This window comes from Pteropus vampyrus, unplaced genomic scaffold (assembly GCF_000151845.1).
Source record: "Pteropus vampyrus isolate Shadow unplaced genomic scaffold, Pvam_2.0 Scaffold234, whole genome shotgun sequence".
In the NCBI taxonomy this organism is placed as follows: Eukaryota; Metazoa; Chordata; class Mammalia; order Chiroptera; family Pteropodidae; genus Pteropus; species Pteropus vampyrus.
In genome coordinates, this window is record NW_011889015.1 from 2,788,129 (window position 1) to 2,800,032 (window position 11,904).

Consider the following 11,904-nt stretch of genomic DNA (forward strand, 5'->3'; position numbering starts at 1 on the left):
TTTTCCTAGAACCCGGGAGGGACCTCATCACCAGGAAAACCTACCCACCAGCCACTCGCCACCAGCGGCAGAAAAGTGAGCCGCGCGCGCAACACGGCCAGCCGGACTGCGGGGACCCCAGGAACGCAGGGCGGAGGAGCAGCGCGACAGGAGGAAAGAGAGCTGGCGGCGCGGCCGAGAAGGAGCAAGGGAGGGGACAGAAGGAGGAGTAGGGGAGGGAGGCCAGAAGCCAGAGCAGCCGGGCAGCCCCGGATGAGCCCCGAGCAAGTTGCCTCGGGAGCCCTAATCCTCTCCCGCGGGCTCGCCGAGCGGTCAGTGGCTCACAGCGGCGGCGAGGCTGAAATATGATAATCAGAACAGCTGCGCCGCGCGCCTCGCAGCCAATGGGCGCGGCGCTCGCCTGACGTCCCCGCGCGCTGCGTCAGACCAATGGCGATGGAGCTGAGTTGGAGCAGAGAAGTTTGAGTAAGAGATAAGGAAGAGAGGTGCCCGAGCCGCACCGAGTCTGCCGCCGCCGCAGCGCCTCCGCTCCGTCAGCTCCGCCGGCTTAAATTGGACTCCTGGATCCAAGAGGGCGCGGTGCAGCCGGGCAGCGGCTCTCTCAGCGTTGGCAACCCCCGGGGCCACTATTTCCCACTTAGCCACAGCTCCAGCATCCTCTCTGTGGGCTGTTCACCAACTGTACAACCACCATTTCACTGTGGACATTACTCCCTCTTACAGATATGGGAGACATGGGAGATCCACCAAAAAGTAAGAGGCTGTTTTACCTTGTGGGGCTCGATGTGCTGGTGTTGTGCGGGGCTCTCTCTCAGGCACGGGTGCCAAGGGCTCTTCGGAGTTGGAGTCATTGCCTGGAGAGACAGAGAGAAGGTGGCTTTTTCTAGTTGCCGCCACGCCTGCATGCTTGCTATAGGTTCTGATCTTCGGGAAACTGAGTGTACCTTGTATTTAAATTCGCCTGTGTACCCTCCAAAACCCTAGCCTTCTGGTGCTAAGTGGTTTCCTGCTCCGGAATTCTGTGCTCTCCCAAGAAGGTTATTCTGTTGCAGAGGTCTGCCGGCACATACAATACCGGAGATGTGAATTAGCATTAGACTTGCAAAAGAGAACCAGTGACAACTGTATTGATGTCTGCTCTTGCTAACAATATCCAGTCCTATGTGCTATTTAAGAACTTGCTTCATAGAAAATATAGACATCCCTGCGTTTACTTAACGCTTCTAGTCAAAACCTTTTCTTTGACTTGATTTATCCATAATCTTTCCCAGTGATTATAGCAAAGAGGGAAGAGGGAGGAAAAAGAAATACAAAATGAACGGGTTTGATTGCGTGCTAGGCTTACAAATGTAGACTATTCAAATCTGCATTTTACATATATTCCACCTCCTTTTTAAAACGAGTCAAGGTTTTGATGGCACACTTCAATTACCATCCCAAAGTGCAATACTCTTAAAGAAAGAAAGAGAAAGAAAGAAAGAAAAAAAAAAAACTCCCAGAGAACGCCCTATAAGAGAACGACACTAAAAGTGTGTTTATCTCTGTAGGAAGTAAACGGTTAGTCAATCATGTATTTATTTTCATTTCAGAAAAACGTCTGATTTCCCTATGTGTTGGTTGCGGCAATCAAATTCACGATCAGTATATTCTGAGGGTTTCTCCGGATTTGGAATGGCATGCGGCATGTTTGAAATGTGCGGAGTGTAATCAGTATTTGGACGAGAGCTGTACGTGCTTTGTTAGAGATGGGAAAACCTACTGTAAAAGAGATTATATCAGGTACGCCATTTATACTGCTTCCTTAATTTTGTGAGATTTCCCTGTCTTTCCCCACTCCTTATTTATTATTTGGTGTGGCTTTGTATTTTTGCGAAGTTTGCCTTAGTGGGGTCCAGCATGCAAAAGTTACCCAGTACATATGTTACATAAATTAAACTATGCTGTTCATTTCACTGTTTATGAAAAAGACTCTACAAAACCCAATAGTAGTTTTCATAAATTATGTGGTATTGAAGCTTGTTTAATCGCTCATGGAATTTGTGATGTTCAAATTATTTTCCTCTTGTATCCTTCCCCTTCTATAACAAAAAAATTTAAAGACGGATAAGTTCGGATTTTTGGACTTTAAAATGAGGTTGGTTTTTATTGTACATGCAGTGTTTTTTCTTTTCTGTATATGTATTTTAGTTCGATATTTTATTAGTAACTTACAAATTCTTTGGAGGTGTGAATTTAATGGGCGAAATAAAAGTTTGACCCAAGCATGTTGAAAGATACACTTCGAAAGAACAAATAAAGGTATCAAGACTTTTACTTTTAGGGTAAGAGTTTCTACCTGGAAAATTTTAAAACGAACCCAAATATTCCCTGCAAAAAGACCAGAAATTTAATCTTTTTAAAAATTAACCCTTTGGTGATATCTGACTGTCTTTTCTTTCTTATCTTATCTGAGCTGATGAATTAGACAGAGCAGATCAAATTGCCCATCATCTGTCTACGAACAATCGGTATATTTAGATAATTGAACAGCTTCCTTTCTCACATTAAAATCTGGTAACTGATAAAATGAGCGAATTTCCCATACTGACAAGACTACAACCACATAAGAAACTTTATGAGTTTTTTCCTTTCAATTTCTTCTGTCTAAACTTCATGCTTTGCTAATTGAAAATTTTCTCTGACCTGTGTGTGTGTGTGTATATATGTCAGAACTTCATTTTCTACCTTAGAAAGCTAGTAGAATTTCTAAAGAAAATTTTATCGTTTCAATAATAGAAGAGATAACACTTTCACAATTATGTTAAATAATATCAAAATTATATATTTAAAATTTTTTTCTTTAGTGGCTATTAACAAGAAAATAGCTTTTGTAAGTCATTTTCTGGAGCTGAGAACTCATTAAAGCTTAGTCGAGATTTAAGTATGCAGTTAGAATTTTTTCTGCTCACTTAGTGTCCAGGGTTTTTTTTCTTATTTTAAAATCATGAAATAGAGAGTAGAATCTTGATAGATACAACTGAACAGTGCAAAAAAAATGTTTATTAATACTTTAATGGAGGTGGGAGAAATGTAGGAGGAAATAGGGGAAGTGGGAACTGGAGGAAGGGGGAGGGGTTTCCCAAATTGTTTGGTCACAAGCAAGGTAAAGTCCTCATCCTATGAAATGGAAGATCTCACATAGAGTAGGCGGAGGGAGGCAAAACTTTTGAATCTACCTTAACCTCTGACAAATGAGCTGTTTTCATTGTTTACTTGATTGGTGTGTGAACTCGAGATTGTGGAGAGGGAGAGCTCACTTCGCACCTACAGGAGTATCCTTACTCCTATGGAGATAGTGTTTTGCTCAATTGCATACAGATCTGCATGTGCCTAATTCTGGATACACGTTTGTAGAAGGAGCCAATCGCCTCTCTGTCTCTGTCTCTCTCTGTCTCTCTCTGTCTCTGTCTCTGTCTCTCTCTCCTCTCTCACTCCCCCCACTTTCTCTCCATCCTCCTCCCTCCCTGCTCTCTTCCTCCCTCCTAACTACCCCCCCACCCCCCGTTTTGAAATCCTGTAGTTGTACAAGCAGACAGACCATTTAAATCTCCAAATGCCTCTGTCCCCTTGGGGGAGTGAGGTGCCCCCTTCCCTGTTTTGTGCGGATATTTTCCTCTCTTCTATTCCGTTTGTAGGAATGCCCCCGCTTCTGTTATTACTGGTACACGGAGAGGGGGCCAGGTCAGTGCTGCAGAGAAGGAACCTGCAAAGATTGTTTCTTGATAAGGAAAGGTCAGCATTAAGGAAAACCTTAGAAGTGGATCTTTTTTTTTTTTTTTTGGCTGATCATAGCTTTAAAGCAAATTGAAATAGAGGTAGATGCTTCAGCAACTTGAAAAAGATTGAGGGAGCAGAAGCCGATTTTAAAAATAATAAAAGGAAGACTGTAGAGGAAACTTTCAGTTAACATTGTTGCCTGAGGAAAAATCTTTAGTTCCGGAAAAACTGCCGTGGACTTGTTGTGCAAGAGAGATCTGGAAATCCTCAGGTTTCATTTTGTTATTCTGCTTGTGCATCGTGTGTATTTGCAAACGGAGCGATGTGACAATCTCATTCTCCAACTTCTCCTTCTCTTGGATAGAGAGAGGCCTTTTTGTTACAGTTTTAGAGTCATTTCTAGTAGCAGAAATTGAGGCACAGAGAGGCGAAAGTGTGGGGCCAGCGGCTACCGGAGCCCCCATGGACTCCATCCTTTTGAAGAGCTGCGGATGTAGGGCCACCCTGCGACTGATCTCTAGGGCAGCCGCCCCGGGTACAGAACACATCAAACATTTTTCCTTGGTATGGACTGGGTGTGCGAATCAAAACATGGAGGTTTATAGGAAAGAAAAAAGGGAATACAAGAAAGGAAGAGGGAAGGGAGAGAGAAACCTAATTATATGTATTCTTCCATTCCCAGCTTGTCTGCAAATGCTGATTTCAGTGTCTCAGGGCCTTGGTGGCCTGGGTCGCCGGCAGTCTTGGGCCGGGGCAGTGTCCGCCTGAAGTGACTCCCTCTCCCTGTGTTTCTCTCCCCGCCCCGGGCCCGGTCCCCGCGCAGGTTGTACGGGATCAAATGCGCCAAGTGCAGCATCGGCTTCAGCAAGAACGACTTCGTGATGCGCGCCCGTTCCAAGGTGTACCACATCGAGTGTTTCCGCTGCGTGGCCTGCAGCCGCCAGCTCATCCCCGGGGACGAGTTCGCGCTGCGGGAGGACGGGCTCTTCTGCCGCGCAGACCATGACGTGGTGGAGAGAGCCAGCCTGGGCGCCGGCGACCCACTCAGCCCTCTGCATCCGGCGCGGCCGCTGCAAATGGCAGGTACTCCTCGGCCCGGAGGGAGGCCCGGCTCCGGGATGCGGGCGCCCGGCTAGGCCAGCGCCGCCTTCGCCAGCGCGCTGGCGGCTGCAGCAACCCTCGTAGCTGCTGGGCGGTCGATGTGGCAGCGGCGGTGGCGTGCAGTTAACTGAAGTGTTCTGAGTGCAGTTTGTACTGTGCTTCGCCCTTTCGCAGCAAGGTTCAATGCACTCCTTGTCTCCCTGGACTCCCGCAGCACACCTACACGTCTGTGTGTCTATATATGGGTACACATGAATGTACACCACTTGTGCACACATGTATACACACGCCCAAACAGTACTTCCAGTTCACCTTGGCCTTCAAGCCTTGGCTTACTGAAAACGGGCATCAGCTTCCCGCCAGGTATTCTCCATTCTGCGGCCTAATTAAAGGGGTGGAGCTCTAGGCCCCTGGAGTTTCCTCCTTTAATCCAGTGAAGGAAGTTTAGGTTGCCTTAAGTCATTTAGCCTCTCGAGTCATTTTTCCTTGCGAACTGCCCCACACTCCAGAACGTTTTTAAATTTTATTTTTATCCTTTTGTGAGAAAATGAACCTGAAAAGATACAGTCTTAATAACTGCAGGCCATTGCACAGAGCTGTAATTTAAAACTGTCAACAAGCTAATCTGTGGTAATCACCTTTTAAAAGGAGCCTGCCTCTTTAAACCATTCATTCTCAGCGATTTGGTGAGAATTTCATTTTCGGGCCTGTGGCTGTAACACTAAATTGACCCCATAGGTGTTGACCTGACCCTAGGGGGTTCTGGAAGGTGTAGGATTTGTGTATACAGATCAGAGGGCTTTTTCCCCAGGAAGGAGGGTAGAAACAGAGCAAGGCCCACCAGGAGGGGCCAGGGGTAAGAAGGCAGACAATGTTTCCAGTCCTGCCTTGCAGGTTTTGAATAGATCTGCCGCCCCCCCCCCCCATTTTTTAAGTATCAATTCCCACTAAACACTGGCTGAGAAAACTAGAGCTCTTTCCCCTCTGCATTCTGGCAGCTCTAAGAATTGTCCTTGGAGATTTGTGACTAGCTTGCACTTGAGGGGAAAGCCAGAGGTGGCAACTTCTGTTCCCTGCAACCTGTACTCTCTCTGCTTGTGGGGACATACATAGGAAGCTGAAATCTTGGGAGGGAGTCAGAAAACAATGCATCCCAGCTGTCCTTTATCTAGAGCCTAGGTAGCCCAACAGAGTTTCAGTTTTCCTTCACTTGGGGTCAGCCCATCTCAGGAACATACAGGTAGATTTAGTACTAAGAAAGATCAGAATTGGAGAGATGGCCTAAACACTGCAGTTTCATGAGTTTTATCCTCTTGATATGAGTGTCCCCTACAGACTTAAGTTCAAGGCTTTCTGGCAGAATTTTCCTCAGCCTCTGCATTGCAGACATCCTGGCTGGTGTAGTGACTCTGGCTGTCACTGGGGTGTTTTGAGTTACCTTCCTGGTACCATCGGCCATTCTCCCAAGAGTCCGGAAGTGGGAGAGTCCTCAGTGTGACCTGGGCCCAGTCTGGAGGGAGGAGAAACAATGCTGAAAGGTGCCACCCCTACTGCAAGAAGGGGACAGGCCCTGAGACTTGTGCCCCGTTGCTAATACTGTGTTGACACGAGCAAAGGTGGAGGCTGTTTCCCCTGTATTACTCGGCATTGACCTCCGAGATTAGAAAGCAAGATTTTATTCTACCTTTCTCTTCTCTCACATGCACCTCTACTGCCCCTGCGTTGTCAGTCGAGGCTACAAAGCACTGATCATTGTCCGGGAGCGGGGCAGTGGCAGGCGAGTGCCTGGCCCGCGCTCACGGCGCCTCTTACCCCGCAGCCGAGCCCATCTCTGCCCGGCAGCCGGCCCTGCGGCCCCACGTCCATAAGCAGCCAGAGAAGACCACCCGCGTGCGGACTGTGCTGAACGAGAAGCAGCTGCACACCTTGCGGACCTGCTACGCCGCCAACCCGAGGCCTGACGCGCTCATGAAGGAGCAACTAGTGGAGATGACTGGCCTCAGCCCGCGTGTGATCCGGGTCTGGTTTCAGAACAAGCGGTGCAAGGACAAGAAGCGGAGCATCATGATGAAGCAGCTCCAGCAGCAGCAGCCCAATGACAAAACTGTGAGTGGCCCAGGGGCTGGGCAGGGGACCCAAGGGAAGCAGAGGAGGCGTGCCAGGTGTGTGCCGGCTGCCCAGGTTGGCTGGCGCTGGATTTCTATCCTGCTTTGGAACAGGAGTCCTGACAGGTGGCAACTCACCCCCACCTAAGCCGGGGGTGGGAGTGTGGGGGAGGAGAGGCAACCATCATTGCCAAGCTCACCAGGGAGGGCTGGCCTGGTCTAGGAGGCTGCTCCTGGGGTTGGAGCAGCTGCCCACACCCATAGCCTGGGTGGGTGGGCTCATGCCCTTCAACTTTGCTCCCACAGGGAACCAGAAAGACATGGTCTCCCCTCTGTGGGCAGGCAGCAGCAAGGCCTGGCTCTGGTTTTGCCAACATTTGAGATTGTCAGTTCCTGAAGAAGAGAGAGGCACAACTCCTTGGCTTCCTGTCAAATCCAGGGGTACAGGGGTGGGTCATCCCGGGGTTCCCTGGGCCCCACACACACACTGGGCTAGGCCTGCTGTAGATCCTTCAGGCCAGAAGGCGCCCCAAGGTGACCTGCAAAAAACAAGGCAACCTCTGCTCAAGGTCAGGCCCAGGCTTCCAGAGATGTCAGGCCCTTGGCACTGTTAACCATGATTATCCCCAGCTGCTCCTACCCCACAGGCTTTCTGGTTAAAGTAATCCAAAGAGTTCCGTTTTTGTTTTTTGGTTTTGTTTTGTTTTTCTTTTTGCTTTTTACTGCTTCAACCCTATTTTTAAATACCATAAAACCCACTGTCATTAAACTTGGCAGGCCGGCCAAGACCGCGCCAGGACACTTTCGAAGTTGGTTAGTGCGCAATAACACAATAGCCGCCAGACCCAAACGCTTGAGGGTGGGGGTTGGGTCTGCAGAGAGAACTGCCTGGAGAAAATCTAGTCGAAAATCTAAGTGAAATTGCCCAGAAAAGCACCTATCTAGAGGCTGAAGGAAGGCCTGTCATACCTAACCTTTCTAATTCTGGGAGGCTATAGTCTGGAAAGGCAAGCAGGAGGAATTGGGAAGAGCTGTGAGTATAAGGGAAAGAAGAAAGTTGTAATAGATTTTGGTTAGATAAGGTCCAAGCAGACTTAGTAGTCCATCTCACAGAAGCAGAAAAACAAAACACAGTAAAACAAAACTGAGCTCCCGCTAATATTCATACGTACAGCCGATTAACTGAATCAATAAAGGCCACAGTGTAGATAAGATAATACCAGGGTATATTTGCTTAGCCTGTGCAGACAATGGAGGGAGGGAGTTTGCTTATTAACATGTTGGGATGGGGGCGCCTATTCACAGAATATCCAGGGTATGACAGGAACTCCCATGGTGGCTGCCAGTCCAGAGAGACACGACGGTGGCTTACAGGCAAACCCAGTGGAGGTGCAAAGTTACCAGCCACCTTGGAAAGTACTGAGTGACTTCGCCTTGCAGAGTGACATAGATCAGCCTGCTTTTCAGCAACTGGTAAGTGTCAGCTCCCGGGAGTGAGGAGGCGGAATCTCCAACAGAAAGGAGATTCTGGTTTAACTGTTACACAATGGAAGATTCAGGGGGTGGTTGCCTCCCCGGCCCCAGGGTTGGGGAAAGATGAAAGAGGTGTGGTGAAGGGAAGGAGGCAAGCTCACAAGAAAAACAAACCTCTTGTGAGTCTTTTTTATGAGAGTTCGTCATTTGACCATATAGGTTGAATTTTCTATCAATCAGTCCTGCTTTGATGTATTAATTGCAAGGTGCCTAACTAAACAGACATGCGTGGGAAGGTATACAGGGTTGCAAAATCATACCTCTTAGACTTTTGAGTTGGAAGGGGCTTTAGATAGAGATCACCTTGACATTTTAATCAGCAATTAGGTAAACTTACTCCTTTCTCGATTCTTAGAGAATGATATATTTAAGGACCTAAATCAAGATTTTTGTAATAATCAACATTGAAATACATAATGTTATTATCAGTGAGCAGCAGGCATTTGTCTGGGTGGAGTTTTCAAATAAATCAGTAAAGAGTTCAGTCATTTGAAGATATGATTGATACTTTTTGTTACTATATCCATTTCCGAAACTGTCTTAATCTAAAATGTAGTACTGCTTAAACATTTTTAAGTGTATGAGTTCAACCGTCATACATAGCCACATACTGTGGGGCATGGTAATATGTGTTTTAGCATTAATATGTTTTACACATGCAGAAAAGAGAAAATGACTCACCTTTTACCTACAGAAGGCTTAAGGGTCAAGATAAATAAGATAATTAAATATATGGCCTTTGTGACATGGTTTATGTTCACATAAGATTGTTTTCTTTGAATAGTAAACAGCTCTATGGAATCTTATTCTATAAAACAAGATCTTTCCTAAAAATCTATTCCTGTTATCGGAAATGAAGCTCTAGTTGTTTTTAGGTTAGTTTTTACCCTCACATTTACTAGAGGGGCAACAGTTAGGTAATAGGCCAGAGTCAGTGGTCAAGAAGGCTCGGCCCAGGTTTATGTTTGTGAGTGGGCCAGTCTAGAGCCTAGGCAAATTTTAGACATCCCTTGACTTCACAATGGGGAAGTTTAATTGGGTAGATAGGAAAGTAGACTCTGGAATTAGGAAAAAAGAACTCACTTTAAAGTCAGGTTAATCTTATGAGTTGCAGAAAACATGGATCATAACAGGGCAGGTAGGGGAGGGTTCAGGGCAGCCAAGTGTTTGCAGCTTCTGAAACTTTAGTGTCAGATGTGAGCAGTAGAAGGGGAGCCAAGGCAGGAGGCGGGGGTCGGGGGCAGGGCGAAGGAGGTTTACAACAGCAACACAATACTTTCGGCTTAAAAGAAGGAGCCAGATATTTATAACACGATGACGTTATAATATATGGGTCTCCTCTTGGAAGGAAGAGCCTGATTTAAAGAGAAAGAGAGAGAGAAAGAGAAAGCCCAAAAGGCAGCAGGACCAACAACAAGGAAGAAACCCACGCTGTGAACCCTCTGAGGAGTTAATCATTGTTCTGTGGAGCCTCCTCTGAATCACCCGTCACACGATCTGAGCGTGTGTTATGGATTTTCCAACTCAAGAAGAGAGGCTTTGATGCCTGGAGACTGAGAACTCGCCTGCTCCCAGGGCAACATGTAGCTGGCAGGATAATTTTATTTCGAACATGCATGGTAGAATTGCGATGCCATTTTACAGTGGGAAACACATTTGTTCTTAAATAATTTAACGCAACATAATGTTGGGAATTCAGTTTCAGTTAAAACAGAGATCTCTTGGAAGATGGGAAAGCGAGAAGATTTCCTCTCAAATTCTTTTCCTTGTAGGCTTTCTTTAAGCCTGTTAAAATTCAATCATAGATGCGGTTACCTCTGTCTACATATCTGTCTCTCTATACACAGACACTTATATGTTCATACACATAAGTTTATAATCCTTTTATGAATATGATCACAGCCTCCTTTATTCATTTCTCAACCTTCTATGCAGGTAAATTTTTCAGAAGGAGGACCGGGCTCTAATTCCACTGGCAGTGAAGTGGCGTCGATGTCCTCTCAGCTCCCAGATACACCTAACAGCATGGTAGCCAGTCCTATTGAGGCATGAGGGACATTCATTCAGATGTATTTTTTTCCCTGTTGGAGAAAGTGGGAAATTATAATGTTGAACTCCAAAACAAAAGTATTTAACGACCCTGTCAATGAAAACTGAATTGAGAAATGAATGCTCCATGAAATGCACGAAGTCTGTTTTAATGACAAAGTGATATGGTAGCAACACTGTGAAGACAATCATGGGATTTTACTAGAATTAAACAACAAACAAAATCCAAACCCAACATACGCTATCCAATGACCTTAGGAGGACTGAAAAAAAAAAAAAAAGACGTTTTTAAAACGTAGAGGATTATATTCAAGGATCTCAAAAAAAGCATTTTTCATTTCACTACACATCTAGAGAAAAGCAGAAACAGAGATTTTCTAGTCCATCCTATTCTGAATGGTGCTGTTTCTATATTGGTCATTGCCTTGCCAAACAGGAGCTCCAGCAAACGAGCAGGAAGAGAAACTGGCCTCCTTGGCTGAAAGGGTCTTTTCAGGAAGGTGGAGCTGCGTTGGTTTGCGATGTTTTTAGTTGACTTTAACAAGGGATTAATTGACATCCTGGGTTTCTTAGCATGTCCTGTAGCTGGTTTCGTTTTTTTTCTTTTTGCCCCTTCCCCCTCCTTTTTTTTGAGATCCATCCTCTATCAAGAAGTCTGAAGCGACTTTAAAGGTTTTTGAATTCAGATTTAAAAACCAACTTATAAAGCATTGCAACAAGGTTACCTCTATTTTGTCACAAGCGTCTCGGGATTGTGTTTGACTTGTGTCTGTCCAAGAACTTTTCCCCCAAAGATGTGTATAGTTATTGGTTAAAATGACTGTTTCTCTCTGGAAATAAAGAGGAAAAAAAGGAAACCTTTTTTTTTTTTTGTTTGCTCTTGCATTGCAAAAATTATAAAGTAATTTATTATTTATTGTCGGAAGACTTGCCACTTTTCATGTCACTTGACATTTTTTGTTTGCTGAAGTAAAAAAAAAAAGAAAGATAAAGGTTGTACCGTGGTCTTTGAATTATATGTCTAATTCTATGTGTTTTGTCTTTTTTCTTAAATATTATGTGAAATCAAAGCGCCATATGTAGGATTATATCTTCAGGACTATTTCACTAATAAACGTTTGGCATAGATAAATAAATAAATACAATGATCCAGGATCCCTCTTTTATGTTTACAAGTAAGCATTAAAATGTCTGAAATTAAGTACTGCATGTGAATGGGGTAAACTGACATACAATAGGTGTGATGTTTTATTGCAAATAGTTACGGGTCGAGTTTGCAAGTTTGCATTGCTGCAGTGGGATCAAAACTGGTTGGAAGCCTTTAGCTCTCAGCTGTGATAATGTTACTGGGTTTTGAAAA

At 45.4% G+C, this 11,904-nt stretch overlaps 1 protein-coding gene across 1 annotated transcript; it reads left to right on the top strand.

Moving 5' to 3' along the window:
• The first annotated feature begins 201 nt into the window (after nucleotides 1-201).
• ISL1 (ISL LIM homeobox 1) lies at nucleotides 202-11,684 on the top strand. Its single transcript, XM_011373888.1, has 6 exons — nucleotides 202-753; nucleotides 1,590-1,779; nucleotides 4,580-4,839; nucleotides 6,677-6,963; nucleotides 8,268-8,435; nucleotides 10,431-11,684. Exons 1-6 carry the CDS (start codon nucleotides 726-728, stop codon nucleotides 10,545-10,547), a joined length of 1,050 nt encoding a protein of 349 aa, XP_011372190.1. The 5' UTR covers nucleotides 202-725; the 3' UTR covers nucleotides 10,548-11,684.
• Nucleotides 11,685-11,904: the final 220 nt, after the last annotated feature.